The sequence below is a fragment of the Tupaia chinensis genome, unplaced genomic scaffold (assembly GCF_000334495.1).
Source record: "Tupaia chinensis unplaced genomic scaffold, TupChi_1.0 Scaffold000367_1, whole genome shotgun sequence".
Classification (NCBI taxonomy): domain Eukaryota; kingdom Metazoa; phylum Chordata; class Mammalia; order Scandentia; family Tupaiidae; genus Tupaia; species Tupaia belangeri.
The window spans coordinates 321,960-344,629 of NW_006159864.1; the positions used below are offsets into that span (position 1 = coordinate 321,960).

A 22,670-nucleotide genomic window follows, 5' to 3' on the forward strand; every position below is an offset into this window, starting at 1 on the left:
TAGGGCATGTGTGCTCACCAGAGAGATAGAGAGATGAAGAGACAGAAAGCGAGAAATCACCTTCCAGAGGGAGGGCCATGCTGAAATCCCTTCTCCTCCATTCACTTCTTGGAATTTTGGGCACACGTGCACATGCGCCCAGAGTGTTTTAAGCTGCAGGGTCTGGGACTCAGACTGACTACATGGGAGTCCAGTGATGTAACCCTTATGCCATCTGCTGGTCCTTCTATTAGTTTTATTTTATTTATTTATTTTTAAAATAATCTCATGAAATAAATTAAAGAGTGTTTTTCTCCTCTTTTATTTTCAAAAAAATTTCATGTAGTATCAACACTTTTTTCCTCAAAAGTTTATAAGACTATACCAGTGAAATAAAATGAACTTGGAGTATTTTTCTGGTAAAGTTTTGGTAACAAATTCATATAGATATATATTTTTAGTCTCTTTTTTCTCTATTCTCCCAATTACATAGTCTCAGTTGGTCATTTTTTTAAATATCTTTTTCTTACATAATACCAAAATGCCATCAAGTCAGTTCAATAATATTTTATTTCAGTTTTACAATTCACTTTTCATAGTTTCTATGTCTATGCTGAAATGTCATATTATTCATTAATAGAACTATTTTCATTAAACCATTAACTATTGAGCATGGTTATAATAACTACTATAAAATCTCTATTGGTTTATTTCAACATTTGTGTCACTTACGGGTCTGTGTTTTAGAGAATTCTTTTGTTTTACCTTTTGTCAGACTTCTCCTATTCTCCCTTGAACTTGCATAGTTCAGAGGTCAGTTAGAGATCTGGGTATATCTTGTATGGATAATTTGGAGTGCCTTTTGGTGGCCTACTTTTCTTTCACTTCCAAAATGCTATGATCCTCTCAAATTGACCTCTGGTTTCTCAACCTAACATTGCAAATTTTTTTGTTTTGGGTTTTTTCTTTCTTTCTTTCTTTCTTTTCTTTTTCTTTTCTTTTTTCTTTTTTTATTTTTTAATTTTGCTAGAGAGTGTGTGCATTTACCAGAAAAAGGGAGAGGGCACTCACCAGACACGGTGAGAGGGAGAGTGAGAAATTACCCCCCCACCCCCAGGGAGATAGCCATGCCTCAATCCCTTCTCCTCCATTCTCCCTCCTGGGATTTTGGGCATGCACACATAGGCACCCAGCATAATTTTCACGCCACTGGGTCCAAGTCTCATACCATGGTCAACCATGTGGGAGTCCAGCATCTTAACCATCATGCCACTTGCTCCCCAACTCCCACCTTATGCTTTTCAAGCCTCTGGGTTGGAGACTCTGGAGATAAAGATGACCACGTGGGAGCCAACCCCTTTAACTGGGTCACTTGCTGACCCACATTGCAATTTTTTGTTAGAAACTATCCGATACTCTCAAAAAAGAAGGTGAAAAAAAGTTATAAAAATGGGAAATTCACATTTTGTTTTCCTAAACTTTCTTTGTTTTTGACTACTTTTATTCATTATAAAGTGTCTTTAGATTTTAAATAGTTTGTTCATAGTTTGTAATCGTTATGTGTGGCAGAATTGACCCGAAACAAATTCCTCCACCATTATAGGTAGTAAAGATGTGTATTCTTGGGCTGCATAAATGTTACACACAATCATTAGATTTATTGCTGGCCAGGTTAATGCCATGTTAATAATCTTCTTAAGTTTCATTTTGTAAATTAATTGTATCCACTAACTTTTCAAAAGTCACTCATTAATCTCATAGATTTATCTATAATTACTTTAGATTTTCTGTATATACAATAATGCCAAATAACAAGTTATATATTTTTTGCAATATTTAAATTTTTATTATTTTCTTACCTAATGAGTGACTAAAGCCTCTGGTACCATGCTGTACAATGATAGCATCTTTGACTCATTCCCAAATTCAAATGGAAATTTTTATAAAATGCAAATCTTATTTTTTAAAAAACTTCTTTTTTAAACAAAATTTATTTAACTCTATTTATTTATTTATTCATTCGTTTATTTCAATTTGACCACAGAGGGACAGAGTGAGAAAGAGAGAGAGAAAGTGAGAAAGCAAGCCATCAGATCTGGGACTCAAACCTCAAACCACACTTGGTCATGTGGGAATCCAGCGCCCTTAACCACTATGCCACCTGCTGGCCCCTAAAAAAAAACTTGAAGTGAATAAAAAGGACCACTGCCTAGCTTTTGTATGAGGCTAAAATAATGATGATACCGAAATCTAAGAATATTATAAGAATGGCAAATTACAGGTCAATTCACCTCATGGACATTAGTATAAAACTTCATAATAAAATATTAACAATTTGAATCTAGAAATGTACAATAAAGGGTAATACAACCAAGTTTTACTATTATAAAAATACAGAGTTGGCTTAACATTAAAAAATAATTAGTGACTAACACCACATTAAAATAAAGAAGAAACAGAATAGAGGTTATCAGGGTCTACAGAGAGAAATGTAAGGGAAGTTATTTTTTGTGGGCACAGAATTTTTGCTTAGGAGATGAAAACATGCTGAGTATAAATAGTGGTGGTAGCTACAAAATGTTGTGAATGTGTTCAATGCCACTGGCATGGGATAAATTATATTCTTATTTTGCACATAGCCACAATAAAAATATATTACAACAAATGTACACAAATGATTTTTTGTAAATACAATAAATCAGATCAAGAATCTTTCCTAATTTTTAAGTTTGTTAAGAGTTTTTATAATATGGGGCCAGCAGCTGATGTGACAGGTGAGGCACTGGACTTCCACATGGCCAACTGTGCAATCTGAGTCCCAGACCTGTGGCTTAAAAATCATGCTGGACACATATGCATACATGCCCAAAATCCTGAGAAGAAAATGAAGGAGAAGGGATTAAGGTGTTGCCATTTCCCCTGGCGGGGAGGTGGGAGTGATTTCTCACTTTCTGTCTCTCTCTGGCAAAGAGTGCATGTTCCCTATAAGGAAAACTAGAAAAAAGAAAAGATAAATACTCTACAAATCCTGGGCAAATAAGGCCTTGAAGGAATAGGACTGATTTAGTGATAATTTTAGTGAGGGAATTTATTTTGTATTGCAATTCAACAAAATGTCACATTAATGGCACTTAATAAAACATTGTTAACTTACAACTAACCCAAGTTTATTTTTTTCTACAAACCAAGAACAAAATAGCTTCATAATGTTATTATCAAACTCATTTTTCTTTATTTATTTACAGGAAGGCCCTGCAAAATGAAAATTGTGTGAGTCCTTACCTTTTAGGGTTAGTAGGATATCTGCAACTATAGCAGAAGACCCTGCAATCAAGTTCAAGATCATAATCTTGATGTATGCACCGGTACTACTAGAAAATAGGAAACTTAATAGGTATATAAAGGGAATAACAGACCAGCCAAATATCATTAAGATGAATAATGTATGCATAAAGTTGTAATTCTCGATCAATAAATCCACTCCTGCGATTATAAACACCACCTAAAACAGAGTACAGAGTAAAGTCAAAATGAAGAAAACTTTGCATGACCTAAGAACTCAAGTCTGAAAACTTAAGAGTAGAAGAAATCTTCCTTTATTTTAACATAGAACTATTCCTTAATTAAATAATGTTGTTTAGGAACATTATTGCAAGGTGCTTCTGCACTCTACTTCCTTGCCCATCGTTTTTTTCTACTTTAGAACGGTTTTACTTTTGCTCTGCTTGAACAAAATCAAAATGCATTCTTTTTGCCTACTTTCAATATTTCCAGAAATCAGATCACCTAGTAGGAAACTACTAGATTATATATACATATATATTCTGTAAACCACAGTACCAAGGGATCTACTTTTTACCACTCTCTATTTTTAGATTCTGTCACCTCTACTGTATTTTACCACATCTCTCCCTATATCATCCACTCAGTTGAGAAAGACAGGAAGAGGAGGACATAGGAAGAAGTTAATCTAAGCAAAGAGAGAGAAAACCTATAGAGCTATTAAGGAAAATAAATTTCTAGAAGTCATCTTATTAGCTACTAATTGTGGTTTTCCTAAATATTCCAAGACTACTGTTTTGAGCTATTAAATGATTACATAGCAGGATCCTTGAGAAGTAGACAGTAGGTGGCTGCCGGGCCTGCGCGTGGCCCCCCCGGCCTGCATGTGGCCGCCGGCTGCAGGCGGCAAACTGAAGCCGAAAACAAGGATTAAGAACTTGCAACTATAAGCAACAGAAAGAAACTTTAGTTGTCTTAAACCAATTGAGAAATATATTGTATAGGAGGATTTTCTCTACCTATGGACAGTGAGAAGATGATGGTTACCAGCCCTGCATTACCTCAGGGAAAAACAAGAACTACCCTACCATTCTTAAGGAAGCCAGATACCCGAGGATAACTCATGCTGCAGATCCCCACAACACCATTCCCGGTAATTACAAGATGGCTGCTGTGCCGCATCAGCTGATAATCATCTCTGCTTACCAGAACCGCTTTCCTGAAACTGCATTCCATGGAGACTCACCTACAATTGCAGAACTGCACGAGACCCATCCTTAATCCAACCCTGAATAGAATCTATGTTCCCTATTGTTAAAAACTTTATGAGCTGATAATTGAAAAAGAAAAAAAAAATGAAGTAGACAGTAGGATTAAAAGAGCTCCTATATGATGGTGAACTATTCTCAATGGTAGTAGACAAAGCAGCAAAGAAATAAGCATACAATAACTTAGGTAAAAATGTTAGGGTGCTCTAGATATAGCTGCTTTGTTTCTGTCACAGTAGATGTTTGGTCTTAAGAGAAATGGAATAAATAGGACCACCTACTCAGAAGTCCATGAGACCTCAACCCCAGTGCTAGTCAGGGCAGAATCCATCCAGACATGTACATCTCTGCCTCTGGTGTCCCTTCTGGGTTCAGCTTCATGGTTGTGAAGTCCCCTCTCCATCAGCCAGCCCCTCCCCCCAAACCCCAGTGCAAGTCAGGACAGAATCCATCCAGGTATCTCCATCTCTGCCTCTGGTATACCTTCTGGGTTCAGCTTCACGACTGTGAAGATCTTTCTGTCCTCTCCCTTGTCCCTTTCTCTTGCTAATTTGTTTCTTTTCCCTCACCAAGGACAGAATCTGTCCAGGCATCTCCATCTCTGCCTCTGGAGTCCCTTGGTGTGGCACACAAACGCACCGTGCAATTTTCCATTTTTAACCAAATTTTATTTTCTGCAACATGATTTCTATTTTTTTTCTCCTCTTTGTGTTCTAGTTCTTCCCTTCTTTTTCCATTGCTTTTTCTTCCTATTTCTGTTTCCTACTTTGTTTTTCTTTTACCTTACTCTCCTATTTTACTGCTCAGCCCTTACCCACTGCCTAAAGAAGTCTAGGTGCATAGCAGCTAAACATCTGTACATTGTGAGTTTTAGAAAATTCTTTGCCCCTCACTGTACTGATTCTAAAAAGAGTGAAATTACCCTTCATAAATCTGATTTCAAAATTCCTCCTGGAGAACACAGTAGAAGGAAGAAAATAGTCCTAATTTTTTCACAGTAAGGGAAACACATGAGGTCATAGTTACAGACTACTTCTCTAACAAATTAGCCAAAAGTGATTTTTAGTCATTACCAAATGATTGAAAATTGGAGAAAAGTCTCAAGGAGTGAGAATCAAGTAGTACATCTCCCGCAGGGGAACACTGTAACTTGTCTCCATGTAGGGAACTATTAGAGGATATCACTGAAATGTCAGAGAAAGAATTTAGAATATTTATTTTTTATTTTTTAATTTTTATTTTTATTATCATTATAATCTTCTTTATATTACATTGGATTACATATAACTTTACATTGTATTACATTGTTTTTTCAAAAAACACCACAAAAAAGAATCAAACAGAACTTTTACCTATGAAGGCTGTAATACAGGAAATTAAAACCTCCCTTGAAAAGTATTAAAAACAGGTTAGACCATGCAGAAGAATGAAATCTCAGAAGTAGAAGACAAAACCTCTGACCTAGAAAAATATATCAAAAATACTAAGAAAAATGAGAATAATATTAGAGAAATACTAGATAGTGTGAAACACCCAAACATCCAAATAATTGGTATCCCAAAAGGTGAAGAAACTGATAAGGACACATTGATAATTTATTCCATTAAATCCTGGAAGAAAACTTTCCAAGTCTAGAGAGGCACTCAATCAGACCCAAGAAATACAAAGAACCCCAAGCAGAATCAAACCAAGAAGATCCTCTCCATGGCACTTTATAACTAGATTGACCCAAACCACAGAAAAAGACAAGATACTAAGACTGGCAAGAAAGAAATGTCAAATCACTTACAAAGGCTATCCCATCAGGCTAACACTAGATCTCTCATTGGACACAATGTAAGCAAGGAAAGAATGGGGAAGAATATTCAAAGTGTTAAATGAAAAACATTTCAACCAAGAGTACTATACCTGTCAAGAATATCCTTCATATGGGAAAAGAAGATTATAAAAAAAATCATTCTTGGATAAACAAAACCTGATAGAATTTACCTACTCCAGATCAGCTCTTTAAGAAATTCTGAAAGGAGTACTATACCAAGAAAACTAAAGACAGACAGATAGCAATAAGAGAACAAAAAACAACTAAGAATATGGCCAACTTAATGGTAGGGATAAGTGGAAATGTCGATAATAATATTGAATGTTAATGGTTTAAATTCTCCAATCAATTAACACAGACTGGCTGAATGGATTAAAAAGTCAGAAACCCTCCACCTGCTGCCTACAAGAAACCCATCTCGTGGATAATGACGTACATAGATTAAAAATGAAGGAAAAAGGTATTCCATGCAAATGGAAACTATGAAGAGTAGGAGTTACTATACTGATTTCAGACAAAGTAGGCTTTAAGAAAAAAAAAAAAAGAGACAAAGAAAGGCATTGTGTAGTAGTAAAAGGTCTAATTCATCAAGAAGATATAAGGCTTATAAATATCTATGCATCCAACTCAGGAATACCAAAATATGTAAAGGAAAGACTGCTAGATAAAAACGGAGAGACAGACTGTAACACAATAATTGTTGGAAATTTCACACCTCATTATCTCCTTTAGACAGATCAATGAGACAAAAAATAAGCAAAGAGATTCAGGATCTAAATGATACCATAAATCACATCGACTTGACAGACATCTATATAATTTTCCACCAAAACAAACACAAAATATACATTTTTCTCAGCCCCGCATGGCATTTTCTCAAAGACAGATCACATGATAGGGGCCAAAACCAGCCTTTACAGATTCAAAGGCATAGAAACTATATCCGGCATCTTCTCCAAGCATTATGAAATTAAACTTAATACTAATCTCAGGAAAGGCCTTCCAAAATACACAAATACATGGAAACAAAATAACCTATTTCTGAATAACTTCATGACTACTAAAGAGATTAAGACTGAAATCAAAAGATTCATGGAAACAAATGATAATGAGTACACAAGTTTCCATAATCTATGGGACACTGCAAAAGCAGTCATAAGAAGGAAGTTCATAGCAATTAGTGTGCATAAGAGAAAGATGGAAAGGTGGCAAAAGGACAACCTACCATCATGCCTAAGGTAATTGGAAAAACAACAACAAAATCCAAGAAAATGCCAGGAGAAAAGAAATAATGAAGATTCAAGTAGAAATAAATGAAATAGATAAAAAATGAACTACACAAGGGACCAGCAGTTAGAGTAATTGCTATGTCACTGGACTCCTACGTAGTCGACCATGGTTCGAGTCCTGGACCTAGTGGCTTAAACTCATGCCAGGCACATGTGCGTGCATGCCCAAGATCCCGAGAGGAGAATGGAGAAGGTATTGCGGCATGGCCAACCCCCTTGGGGGTGATTTCTCGCTTTGTGTCTCTCTGTCTCTTTCTGGTGAGCACACATGCTCTATAGCAAAAACCTCCCCCCCACCTGCAAATCAAAAAAAAAAAAAAAAAAAAAAGAAAGAAAAGAAAAGAAAAATGAACTACACAGAAAATAGATGAAAGCAAAATCTGGTTCTTTGAAAAGATAAACAAAATTGACACACCATTAGCTAGACTAATTAAGAAAAAGAAAGGAACCAGATAAATCAAATTCATAATGTATCAGGCAACATTACAACAGACATAATAAAAATATAAAACATCATTAGAGGATACTATGAGAGATGACACACCAACAAACAAGAAAACCTGAATGAGATGGAAAAATTCCTGGACACGTATAATCTACCAAGATTGACTCAGGAGGACATAAAAAGCCTGATTAGACCTGTAACAAGCAATGAGATTGAATCATTAGTAAATAACCTCCCAACAAAGGAAAGTCCAGGCCCTGATACCTTCACTGCTGACTTTTACAAAACTGTATCTCTGATGAATATAGATGCAAAAATTCTCAACAAGATACTTGCTAACCATATTCAACAGCATGTAAAAAGATTATTTCATTATGATCAGGTAGGCTTAATCCCAGGGATCCAAGGGTAGTTCAACATATGTAAAACCATAAATGTAATACACCATATTAACGGAAAGAAAGGTAAGAACCATATGATCATTTCAATCGATGCTGAAAAAGCATTTGACAAAATACAACATTCCTTCATGATTAAGATTCTCAGTAAAATCTGCATAAAAGGATCATTTCTCAGCATAATAAAAGCCATCTATGAAAAACCTACAGCTAACATTATACTGAATGGGGTAAAGATAAAAGCTTTTCCACTAAAAACTGGTGCAAGACAAGGCTGCCCACTCTCTTCACTCCTATTCAATACAGTATTGAAAGTCCTAGTCAATGTGATCAGGCAAGAAAATGAAATAAAAGACATTCCAATAGGGAAGAAGTGGTGAAATTATTTGTTTGCAGATGACATGACTGTATACAGAGAAGATCCAATGTTTTCCATGAAAAACTTCTTGAAGTAATAAATGCATGCAGTAAAGTGGCAGGGTACAAAATTAACTTACAATATTCTATAGCATTTCTATATACAACAACAAGCAGACAGAGACAGAACCGAAGAAAGTAATCCCATTTACCATAGCCACAAAAAGTATAAGATACCTAGGAATAAAGCTAATCTAGTAAGTTAAGGATTTCTATAAGGAAAAATATGAAAATATTTTAAAAGAAATTGAAAAGGACACAAAAAAGTGAAAGGACATCCCATGTTCCTGGATTGAGAAAATTAATATAATCAAAAAAGGCAATCCTACCCAAATTAATCTACATACTTACACAATGCCTATAAAATTACAGGAGACATTCTTCACAGATCTAGAAATGACAATCATAGAATTTGTCTGGAATCATAAAAGACCAAACATTGTCAAAGCCATCCTGAACAAGAGGAGTAGAGTGGGTAGTATCTCTCTTCCTGACTCCAAAATATATTACAAAGATTTGGTCATCAAAACAGCATGGTATTGGCACAAAAACAGACACAAAAACCAATGGAACAGAGGAAACCAATGGATCCTGGAAATAAACCCCAAAACATACAGCCAACTAATCTTTGACAAAGGGTCCAGTCAATCCAGTGGGAAAAGAAAAACCTCTTTAGCAAACGTTGCTGGAAAAACTGGGTATCCACATGAAAAAAGATGAATCCGAACCCCTCTGTGTCACTGTTAACAAAAATCAACTCAAAGTGATCAAGGATCTAAACCTAAGACCACAAACCATAAAACTACTGGTAGAAAACACTAGGGAAACTCTGGGAGACATTGGGGTATGCAAAGACTTCTAAAGCAAGACCCCAAAGCACAGAAAATAATCCCCAAAATAGACAGGCGGGACTACATCAGATTAAGAAGTTTCTGCACAGCAAAGGAAGAGTAATTAGTGTGAATCAACAACCCTCAGAATGGAAGAGAATTTTTGTTAACTATGCCCCAGGTAAGGGACTGATAACCAGAATACTCAGGAAGCTTGAGCAGCTTACCCAGAAGAAAACAGCCCAATTAAAATATGGGAATATGAGCTGAATAAACAAGTCTCTAAGGAAGACATATGAACAACCAAAAAGCATATGAAAAAAATGCTCAACATTCCTCATTATAAGGGAGATGCAGATCAAAACCACAATGAGATACCACCTAACTTCGGTCAGAATGGTGAAGATTTAAAAAACAAAAAATGCTAAGCACTAGTGGGGATGTGGTTAAAGGGGAACTCTCCTACATTGTTTGTGGAAATGTAAATTGGCCCAATCACTGTGGAGAATGATATGGTGATTCCTCAAAGACATTCAGATAGAAATACCATATGATCCAGGAATTCCACTCCTGGGTACCTACCCAAAGGACAGGAGAATGCTCTGTCACAAAAGCACTTGCACAACTATATTTATTGTGGCATTATTCATGATAGCTAAAACATGGAACCAACCCAAATGTTCACAAACAGATGAATGGATTGAAAAAGTGTGGCACATATACTCCATGGAATATTATTCAACCATAAAAAACAACATGACCCTGATATTTGATAAAATTGGATGAACATGAAAGATTTCTTGCTGAGTCAGGGTATGAAACAGAGACTTGTATGTCTCCACTTAACATATACCGACTGTCTACACTCTGTGGCAGAGACTGAAAGACTGGAGGACATGAAAGCATTGAAAATTGTGATGGGCACTGGGAACAAAGTGGAAGGAGAGTGAGGGAAGAGAGTTCAGGAAAGAAAATTTGGGAAAAAATGGAGAAGAAAGACATTTGTGGGACACAGACATGGTTTGTTTCCTGTTTTTGATGTCATGTGTAGTATTCTCAACTCATCTGCTATGTGGTATATATCATGCTAGATAAAATCTCTTTACAAATTAAATAATGTATAATGATTGAATGTATAAATAATAATAATAAATAATAATAATAATAAAATTTTAAAAGTCCATGTGTCCAAAGTATCTTTTTTTGTTGAAATGGTTATAATGATTAGGAATTTCACTAATATACAATATTCCTTTCTGCATAGGAATATTCAATATTGTAAAAATGTAGACTTTTCCCTATTAGCCTGGAAAAAACCCCAATAATATATTAGAAAACTATTTTAAGCTTTATTTTGAAATGTAACACACATTTGGAAATGTGTATGTAAATATATAGATCAACTGCTTATCATAAAAATATTGTTGTAAAATTATTAAATAAAGACCCCAGTGCTACTCAAGGCAGAAATATCTCCCTCCTCTGTGAAAGCAATCACTATCCTAATTTCTATGATAATCACTTTCCTTTTTTATAACTATTTTAAGCTTTATTTTGAAATGTAACACACATTTGGAAATGTGTATGTAAATATATAGATCAACTGCTTATCATAAAAATATTGTTGTAAAATTATTAAATAAAGACCCCAGTGCTACTCAAGGCAGAAATATCTCCCTCCTCTGTGAAAGCAATCACTATCCTAATTTCTATGATAATCACTTTCCTTTTTTTAATGTATAATTTTATCAAAACATCCTTAAATATTATTTGTATTTTAAACTATACATAAAGGGAGTTACATGGTATAAACTTCTTCATAGCTAGCTTCTTTTTTTCAACTTTGTATTTGTGAAATTCATCCATCCTGTTGTCTAGCTCATTTTCATTGCTGTTCAGTATCTCAAGATATTATTATATAATGTTTACTGTATGTTTAATACTTGCATTAAAACATCCTTAAATATTATTTGTATTTTAAACTATACATAAAGGGAGTTACATGGTATAAACTTCTTCATAGCTAGCTTCTTTTTTTCAACTTTGTATTTGTGAAATTCATCCATCCTGTTGTCTAGCTCATTTTCATTGCTGTTCAGTATCTCAAGATATTATTATATAATGTTTACTGTATGTTTAATACTTGCATTGTTGTTTCCAGATTTTTATTTTTTATTATCAAAGAACATTTTAAAATACACACACACAAGCCACAATCAAAGTGGCTATGACAATAACAATTTGTTATTTTGTGATTTTAGAGGTCAAAACTGTAGTAAAGTGGTTCTCACTGGGCTAAAATACTGAGTCAACATGCCTGCATTTCTTCTGGAAACTCTAGGAGAGAATCCAATTTCTTACAGTTTCTTTTTTTTTTTAATTTTTTAACTTTTAATTAATTAATTTACATTCATTCACTGAGCATTGTCACAGTATACAAAATGTGATTTCCCATCCAGAATATACTGCATAGTGGCATAATCATACATGTTATCATCAATAATTTTCCATTTCTAGTTTCATATATATACCCACCCACCCCCACACTATCTCAGGTGTCCATAGTTGTTTTCTGTTCTTTTTTTTCTCACACTTTGATTCGTAAGATTTCTTAAGTAATCTAACTACTTTCAACAGCAAGTTCAGCTGATATATACATATCTGTGAATACATGTCTGACTTTAGGAGTGAAACTCTGAGATGAATTATATACTATAAGATAGCACCTAGGTGATGCTATATAGCTTGCTATGGTCATTAATTATGTATTTTTTTACTGTATTTTTTAATTTCAAGAAAAGCGGTTTTAGCCTTAATAAATCAAAGAAATGCTAAGGAACTATGCTTAAAACTTAAAGCCATGAAATAGGTTGGGGTTCTGTTCAAATAGTAGGTACATGAACCTATCAGCAGCTCAAGACAGGACAAAAATCCTTAAAACCAGAAAACAAAGCCTAGAAGGAAATCAGCAATGTTTTAGTCAAAAGTCATAAAATTCTATTTCACCAGTTCAATCTCATGTACTTTATCTTCTTTTATGGTTCAATCTTCCTGATTAAATTCTGGGATATAATATTCAACTCCAGACTTGTCCCTACAAATAAGTTAGCCATTTTCTTAGTTTTTGAACTCTTATTTCTATGTGACTATATTTCATTTTCCTGGTATAGCACTCCCTGCAGAACTTCTTGGAGATCTTATCTAGTGTTGGTAAATTCTTTCAGGTTTTGTTTATCTGAGAATGTCCTTGTCTTTTCTTCCCATATGACGGATAATCTTGCCAGGTAATCTTCTAGAACTCTTTGGATCATAGCCAATTCATCTTCAAAATCAGAAGAAGATTAGCACTTTCAAATTTCTCTCTGATTCTGACACTCCAGTACCTCTCTTTCATTTTTATAATTGGGAAGATCAACCCATGACATGTACCTACTATTTGAACAGAATAATATTGAATAACATTTCCTCTAAGGAGGCCAATGAATTTATTCATTATCTTTGGTAAAATCATGGCAGTGAGACAGAAAGCAGACCGAGTGAACGTGGTACTACTGAGCAGTGCACTGAGAAGATCCTATAATGAATAGATAATGGCCTTAAAAATATATGGTCTGGAGGGGAACCAGCAGTTAGCGTGATGGCTATGTTGCTGGACTCCCATGTAGTCAACCACAGTTCACATCCTGGACCTGGTGGCTTAAAACTCACGCCGGGCGCGTGTGCATGCATGCCCAAGATCCCAAGAGGAGAATGGAGGAGAAGGGATTGCAGCATGACCATCCCCCTGGGGGGTGATTTCTCACTTTCTGTCTCTATGTCTCTCTCTGTCTGTCTGGTGAGCGCACGTACCCTATAGCGAAAACCTCTGGAAAAAAAAAAATACATATGGTCTGGGGACCAGCAGTTAGCATAATGGCTATGTCGCTGGACTCCCATATAGACAACCGCGGTTTGAGTCCCAGACCCGGTGGCTTAAACTCACGCCAGGTGCATGTGCATGCATGCCCAAGATCCCAAGAGGAGAATGGAGGAGAAGGGATTGCAGCATGACCATCCCCCTGGGGGGTGATTTCTCACTTTCTGTCTCTATGTTTCTCTCTGTCTTTCTGGCAAGCACACACGCCTTATAGCTAAAAACTCTCCAAAAAAAGAAAAAAATATATATATGCTCTGAATATCACTTTTTAATTAAGCTGACTTCAAACTTTTAAAATTCATGATAGCAAGCACTTATGTGTGCATGAGAGAGAGGGAGAGAGAGAGAAGGAACTTTGATAGGGTCTTGTCACACAGTGTTCCCCTTCTCCCAGCACCAGGATCCTGGAGTGACTGTACCCTCACCTGCATGTTTCAGGTTGACATGGCTAGGAATCTGAACCTGTCAGACCCAAGTGTCTTCCAGCACTGCAGTGCAGAACAGAACGTGCACTTGCCAGAGAGAGATGGGCAGACAGAGGGAGAAAGGTTCTCCCAGTGGGGTTATGTCTGACCAGGTAGATAGCCCATTTTTTAATCTCATGTTCATTTTCTTAGAGTTGAGTTTAAAGAGATCTTTGACTATTCTGGGTAACAATTCTTTATCAGAATGTGTTTTTTTGCAAATATTTTCTCTCAGTCTGTGGATTAGCTTCTTTTTCTCTTATAGTGTTATTCATAAAGCAGAGATTGTCAATTTTAAGTCCAGTTTAGCAATTCTTTTCAATTAATTAATCTTTTAATAGTTTCATATAAATTTCTTTTCTTTTTTTTTTTAGAGGTTTTTGCTATAGGGCGCGTGTGCTCATCAGACAGACAGAGAAAGAGAGAGAGACAGAAAGCGAGAAATCACCTCCCAGGGGGGATGGCCACGCCACAATCCCTTCTCCTCCATTCTCCTTTCGGGATCTTGGGCATGCACAAGAGACAATCAAATCTTGGATATTACCATAAACAGCATTTTCAACAGAAGACTGTCCTTTTATCAATTAATATTCTTGGAACCTTTGTCAGAAATCATTTTGCTGTGGGTTTATTTCTGGATTCTCTATTCTGTTCCATTGGTCTACTTGTACATTTGGTGCCAGTACCATGAAGCTTTGGTTACTATACTTCAGTGTGTTTTGAAGTCAGGTAGTATGATGCCTCTCTTTGTTCTTTTTAGCACAGAACTGCATTAGCTACTCAGGACCTTTTGTGGATCTATGGAAATTTTAATATTATTTTTTCTGTTTCTGTGAAGAATATCATTGGTATTTTGATAGGGATTGCATTGAATGTGTATATATATTGCTTTGGGTAGAATCAATATGTAAACTATATTTATCCTTCCATATGCAGAATAAAGATACTAGAACCTTATCTTTAACCATGTAAAAAAAATTAACTCAAAATGGATTAAAGATTTAAATGTAAGCTCTAAAACCATTAAATTACTAGAAGAAAAATTAGGGTAAATGCTTCAGAATATTGGACTAGGCAAATATTTTTAAAACAAGACCTCAAAAGCGGAGGCAACAAAAGCAAATATAGATGAATGGTATTCATAAAATGAAAATATTTCCACACAGCAAAGAAAACAATTAACAGAAGGAAGAGATAAAGCACAAAATGGAAGAAAATATTTATAAGGTATACATCTGACAAGTTATTAATAACCAGGAAAAACAGGGAACACACAGCTCCTAGCAAACAAACAAATAATACAACTTAAAAATGGGCAACCAACCGAAAAATACAGTTGTGAAAGAAGACATAAAATGGCCCAAGTACATACAAAAATGCTATGACTATGAAAATTCAAATTATATCACAATGATTTATTACCTCATTAATAAAATGGTTAATACAAAAAAAAAAAGCTTAAAAGAACAGTGAACAACAATGCTAGCAAGTTGCAGAGAAAAGGGATCTCTTTAACACTGTTGGTGGGAATGTAAATTATAGCCATTATGGAAAACAGTATGGAGGTTTCTCAAAAAAGTTAAAAATAGAACGACTTCATGCCAGTATACTGGGTATATATACAAAGGAAAAGAAATCAATCTATCAAAGAGCTATCAGAACTCCCATGTTTATTGTAGTACTATTCATAATATATAAAATACAGTATCAATCTAAGAATCCACAACAGAAGAATGAATAAATAAAATGTGTTATATACAGTGTGTACTGGAATACACTTCAGCCATAAAAAGGATGACACTCTCATTTGTGACAACATGGACCAACCTGGAGGAAACAACACTAAGTGAAATAAGCCAGACACTGAAATACAAACATAGTATGTTCTCACACATTGGTGAAAACTAAAAGATCTGATGGCATAGAGATGGAGAGTGAAATGGTAGATACCAAAAGCTGAGAAGAAGGCAAGAATAGGTAGAACTTTGTTAACAGACATAAAAGTGCAAGTAGACAAGTGGAATGAATTCTAGAGTGCTATAACACAGTAGAGTAACTATGCTTAGTGATAATTCAGTATGTCCCAAAACAGGTAGAAAGAGGATTTCGAATGTTCACAACAAACAGCAGTGATAGATACTTGAGACTGTGGGTATGTTTATTGCCCTAATGTGATCACTAAACATTGTGGTCATGTATTGAAACACCACACTGTACCCTATAAATAAGTATAACTACTATATGTTAATTAAAAAGTATTTTTTTAAAAAAGAACACAATCCCAATTATTTCCATGAAAAAATTTCTGGAAGTAATGCACAAATACAGTAAAGTTGCAGGATACAAAATTAATATACAGGGAACCAGCAGTTAGTGTAATGGCTATGTTGCTGGACTCCCACGTAGTCGACCGCGGTTCGCATCCCGGACCCAGTGGCTTAGAACTCATGCCAGGCACATGTGCCCAGGATCCCGAGAGGAGAATGGAGGAGAAGGGATTGCGGCATGACCATCCTCCCTGGTGGGTGATTTTCTCGCTTTCTGTCTCTATGTCTCTCTCTGTCTGTCTGGCGAGCGCACGCACCCTATAGCAAAAACCTCTCAAAAAATTAATATACAGAAATCTATAGCATTTCTATATACAAGCAACAGACAGACGGAGATATAACTTAAAAAAGTTATTCCATTTACCATAGCCACCAAAAGTATAAGATACTTAGGGATAAATCTAACCAAAGAAGTTAAAGACCCCCACAAGGAAAACTATGAGAACCTAAAAAAAGAAATTGAAAATGACACAAAAAAGTGGAAGGACATCCCATGTTCCTGGATTGGAAGAATTAATATAACCAAAATGGCAATTCTACCCAAATTAATCTACCTATTTAATGCAAAGCCAATCAAAGTACCAGACATATTCTTCACAGATCTAGAAAAGATAATCATAAAATTCATCTGGAATAATAAAAGACCCCCACATTGCCAAAGCAATTCTACACAAGAAGAGTGGAGTGGGCGGCATCTCACTCCCTGACCCAAAAATATACTACAAAGCTGTGGTAATCAAAACAGCATGGTATTGGCACAGGAACAGACATGTGGACCAATGGAACAGAATTGAGTCCACAGGAATAAATTCCCAATCATTCAGTCAACTGATTTTTGACAAGTGGTACCAGTCAATTCAGTGGGAAAAGGGAAAACCTCTTCAGTAAATGGTGCTGGAAAAACTGGATTTCCACCTGTAGAAAGCTGAATCTGAAACCCTACCTATCACCTTTGACAAAAATCAAGTCAAGGTGGATCAAGGATTTAAATCTAAGACCCCAAGCTATTAAATTGGTTCTAGAAAAGACTGGGGAAACTCTGGGAGACATTTGGGTAAGGAAAGACTTCTTACATAAGACCCCCAAAGCACTGTCCATAATCCCCAAAATAGACAAGTGGGATTATATCAGACTAAGAAGTTTCTGCATGGCAAAAGACACAGTAATAAGTGTGAATCAACAGCCCTCAGAATGGAAAAATATTTTTGTAAACTATGAGTCCAACCACTGTGGAGAACAATTTGGAGATTCCTCAAAAATCTACAAATAGAACTGCCATATGATCCAGCAATCTCATTCCTTGACATCTACCCAAGAACAGAATTCTTCATTGGAAAAGTGCTTGGACATGGATGTTTACTGCCGCACTTTTCACGATTGCTAAGACATGGAACCAACCCAAATGCCCCCATACGGCTGAATGGATTGAAAAGCTGTGGCACATGTACTCTATGGAATACTATTCAGCCATGAAAAACAACAAAACCCTGGCTTTTGACAGAAAGTGAAAGAATATGGAAGATTTACTGCTGAGTGAAGCAAGCCAGGATATGAAGGAGAGACACTGTATGTCCCCACTTAATATATACTGAGTGTCTACACTCTATAACTGAAACTGATGGTCTAAAGGATGTACAAACACAAGAGATGGATGTGAATGCCAGATGTGGTGTGTGTGGAGGAGTGGGGCCTGGGGAAAAACATTTGGAGGAGGGATACGAAGACAGCATTGTTGAGACAGGGAGGTAGTGTTATATTTTGATCAACTGGACCTAGGAGAAATGTTCACATATTGAAATGATCACCTTGTAAGCTAAATAATATGATTGTATTAAAAAATGTAAATAAAAGAAGAAGACATTTGAGTAGTTAAACTAGTACATACCAGAAAAATATAGTTTAAAGCTGGAAGCACCTGGAGATATAAAAGGGGAAATGACATTGCAATAAAAAGGTAATTCATCAAGAAAACAAAATTATAATAATGTATGTGAGACAGGAATTAGATCCAGGGAGTAGGTAAATAGGGCAGGGGCCCCAAAGAAGAGTCACTGTGATAGGAAATGGACATATACATATATGAAGATAGAGAAGGGGTAGTAAAAAGGAGAGTTTATTAAGAGAAGGAAGGAAGGACAGAGTTCCCAGGCAGGGAGCAGGTCCTGGAAAAATGAGTTGCCAAAGAGGATCTGAGGCCAGGGGTTTTTATCTGGATCAGAACGGCTATTCTTGCATTGGGTATTGGTCCCTCGCACCTCAACTTCCTGCGTCATATGCACACATGAATTCATAAACTGAATAAAGTAAATTACACAAAGCAAAATTACAAACCACTGGATATTACAATTTTACAGAAAATAAAAATAAACAACTAGGCAAAATACCAGATATAGAGGTCTGAGCATTAGCATGAACAATACTGAATTAATGACTTATATAAAACAATTCCCCTAATATAACAGGATGCATATTATTACTAAATGCACACAGGTTATTTGCCAAAACTAACCACAGGCTGTATTTGAAACATGTCTCAATATATTTCAAATAATTGAAACCATTCACATTATGTTGTCTGAGAAAAATGGCATTTAGCATTTACCTTTCCAAACAGTTTAGAAAGCAAATTGTACATTTCTAGGAAACCCCATAGTTCAAAGCTATTTTTGGAAAATGATAATGAGTAAATGACATATTCAAACCTATAGAATTCAGCTAAAGCAGATAAATAATTGGTTTTGTTTTTTTCGTTTTGTTTTGTTAACCAAGTAATCCCAATCCTATACAATGAAAGAAAAGAAAAAAGAGATGTTTAGAGAGAATGGAAGAAGATCATGGAGCCAGAGGCAATGCCTACATTAGCTACTCCAGGTAGTTCCTATGATGACAGTTCTTAGTGACCCCCATATGTTAGTGGTCAGTCTTGGCCTGCTAAGATTATGCCTGGTAAACTGTGAGAAGAAAATAGCTTTGAGCTCCTCATCTACAATACTGACATTGCAGCAGAGGAAGAACAGCATATTGCTCTCTACCCTGGCACACTCTGTATACATGAGTTGCTCTACCACTGCTCTAGCCTCTAATTCCATCTATCTGTTCTAACTTGTAGGATCCTAACTTTCACTCAGAACTGAAAGTTCCAATTACCCAAACCTATCATCCCATAGTCAGGGATCATGTTTACCAATGGCCACAGGAGCCAGTGCAACTGGCCACCAGATCCCACATCTCACTTCAGGGAAAGAATTGGGTTCTTTTTAACTCTTACAGCAGTGTCTCATTTGTACTTTACGTGGAATAGTGGTGTGGCTATGGAGAAGACACCAGTTTTAGAAAAGGAGGGGAAAATAACAAGCATAAATGGGTTAAAAAGTTCTGATTTTGCTTATCCTCAATATTTATTCAACATCTGCTCAGTAACTGTTCAGTAAGATATTGTTTTCATTCCAGAAAAGTTTACACACACACACACACAACACACACACACACACATTTGAACAATCCATGGAACAAAACGTATAGTTCTCTTAGGGGAAACTTCGCATGATTAGAAATCAGAGCAGATGAAAAAAAGGGGGGAAACATTAGGAGAACAAAAAACATTGTAAGATATTCATTTTGTTTAGTATGGTCAACTATTGTGAAAGGTTATATCCTTCTATATTTATAACAGCTTTGGGGCCATGACATAATGGTGAGCAGCATGTTAGAAGATAGCTCAAGAGATACATTTCTATTTTACCAGACAAGACATTTTATTTAAAACAAGAAATGTTAAGGGAGAAAATTTGCACAATGAAGCATATTCTACAATGTATTCTCTGGCTCAATGAGCCAAAGTTATTTTAATCTTTCTTGAGAGATTTAGGTTTAGGTTAATATTTAGCCAGGCAGAATTTTGGGGCAGTATGTAAGAGACTGAGTTCTCAAGACACTTTGTCTAACACTCACCAGTAGTAAGCAGCAGGCCATGAAGAAGATGAAGAAATCCCACAACAGAGCAGGAAGCCAGAAATTAATGGCATAAACCCCACTCACAAACTGTAGGTGCTTTGCTTTAGAAGTTCTCTCATTGACGGTCAGGAGGCAGAAGCCACTGGTAAAAATACTCATACCAAAAAGTAAATTTATGGCTACCTGGATTCCAGATGTCTGACTTCAAAATAAGAAAGGGAACACATTGGTAAAACAACAAAACAGAAAATACCAATCACTAACAACAACTTTTTATTAAGAACATGTTCAGATAAAGAGATATATTTAAAACATAAAGCTCGCTTTGTATCTGCTTTTGAGTTCTGTTTTAAGTATGCATATCCTTTTCTCATATTTGTATTAATAAAAATAAGAAAAATAACTCTTTATTGTTGAGCATGTTGGCATTGTCCCCTTTATTTTTTATCTTTTGGGGACATATGAAGCAAGTCATTTTTTTTCTGTATCTTTTTTTCTTTTGTAAATTTTTTGGTTTTGTTTTAAAAATGGCTTTATTAAAAGGCTTTTATAACCTCCCCCCAAAATGAATAAACAATAAAACATACAGCTCAATTCCAGTAAAGAAAGAAAACCATACATACCTTTTAGCATTTTTACTTGGAACAGTAGGTTTGGGCTGAGGTTTGTTGGAGACTGTAATAGAAGCATCAGTGCCAGAAAGTGACATAAAAATAATATTGTCCAGCACTGCCAGGGATAACGATGATGAGTGGTATGCCTCATTGTTGAACCAAAAGGTAAATGTCTTTTTGTCTGTAGTGACCTCAATAGAAAGTGCAATGATGCATGAGTAAATGCATTCTTTATTTTTCACTAAGTATTCCTGCAGGTCACCTAACATGAGGAAACAATGATGATCATGAGCTCAGCTTACAATACAGATTTCTTGCTGTGTATCTTGGAAAGGTAAAACTAAACAATTTTACAAGCATGATAAATTTTCTCTTTCCAGTATCTCACAGTGGCTATGATACAGCCTGACCTCAGTAATTCTATCATGAATCCACACAAAGCTCACATGTTTTAGCTCAGTTTTACCTAGAAGAAATAATTCACTGGGTATCATTTCCCTCAAATCTATTCTCCCTTCTTAAAAATTTCAGTCTTTTTGTTGTTGCTTATATGCCAAAGAGCACATGTGCCCACCAGAGAAAAACCGAGAGAGAGAGAGAGAGAAAGGGAAGGAGAAAGAATCCCCAAGGGGTGTGAGTCCTTCTCTTCCATTTCTCCATTCTGTCAGGATTTGGGGCATGCATGCCTATGTGCCTGGCATGTTATTGAAGTCGCTGGGGCTGAGATGTAAACCATGATTGTCTGTGTAGGGATCCGACTCCTTCAACCAGAAGGCCAAAGGACTGGCCCCAAAACTTTCAGTCTTAAAAGTGATTTGTGGGGCCAGCAGGTGATGTGGTGGTTGGGGGCACTGGACTCTCACATGGCTGGCCATGATTCAAGTCTCAGACCTGGCAGCTTACTTTCTCACTTTCCTTCTCTCTGTCTCTCTCTCTCTCTGTCCCTCTCTGATCAAATTAAAAAAATAAATGAATGAATATATGAATAAATAAATAGAGTTCAATAAAATAATTCTTAAAAAAAAGTGATTTGTAAGAACTTTCCACTTTGACAGATGAGCTTACAGAAAGACAAACCCTTGCTAAGAAAAACTTAAAAGGCTTAATAAAACACATGAAATAAATCAAAACAATAAATCTGAAACAAGAAAATGACCAAGGTAACTAGATTTTGAAAGGTGAAGATCTAAGAGAAAAAAGCAAGTTGCAGAATTAAGTCTAACAATTTACACTACTTTTCTTTTCCATAGTAATAAAAATGGAAGCAGAACCAGTCAAGATGCTAAGTACATCAGAAAGTTAAGCATAAAGCTAATATTAAAGCAATTGTTTCATAATTAAAACATCTCCCACAAACAAATCTCTAAATCAAGAAGGCTTCACCTTTGTATTCTTCCCAAGACTAAAGGAAGAAATAATCTGATAAAGGCATTACAAGGAGGAGAAATTATAGGCCAGTATCTCTCCTGGACATAGAAAAATGTTGAATAATTTAAAAAGGTGCCCAATAATATCTAAAAAAGGAGAACATTCTGGCTAATTGAGGTTTACTTTAGAATTACAAGTATGATTTTACATTCAAAGTTCAATCAATTAAATTACTTTCATTAATGGGATAAAGGCAAAAATTCACATACTACCAAAAATTTACACTCTTTCTTTCTGTTG

At 35.7% G+C, this 22,670-nt stretch overlaps 1 protein-coding gene across 1 annotated transcript in view; it reads right to left on the minus strand.

Moving 5' to 3' along the window:
- Positions 1–22,670, minus strand: part of LOC102468483 (ATP-binding cassette sub-family A member 3-like) — a 130,737-nt gene that overhangs the window by 21,444 nt on the left and 86,623 nt on the right. Inside the window, exons 20-22 of the mRNA XM_006153268.1 lie at positions 21,012–21,264; positions 20,386–20,590; positions 3,262–3,481 (exon numbers count right to left, since the gene is read on the minus strand). Coding sequence (XP_006153330.1) covers positions 3,262–3,481; positions 20,386–20,590; positions 21,012–21,264 — 678 coding nt within the window. The remainder of the gene's footprint in view (positions 1–3,261; positions 3,482–20,385; positions 20,591–21,011; positions 21,265–22,670) is intronic.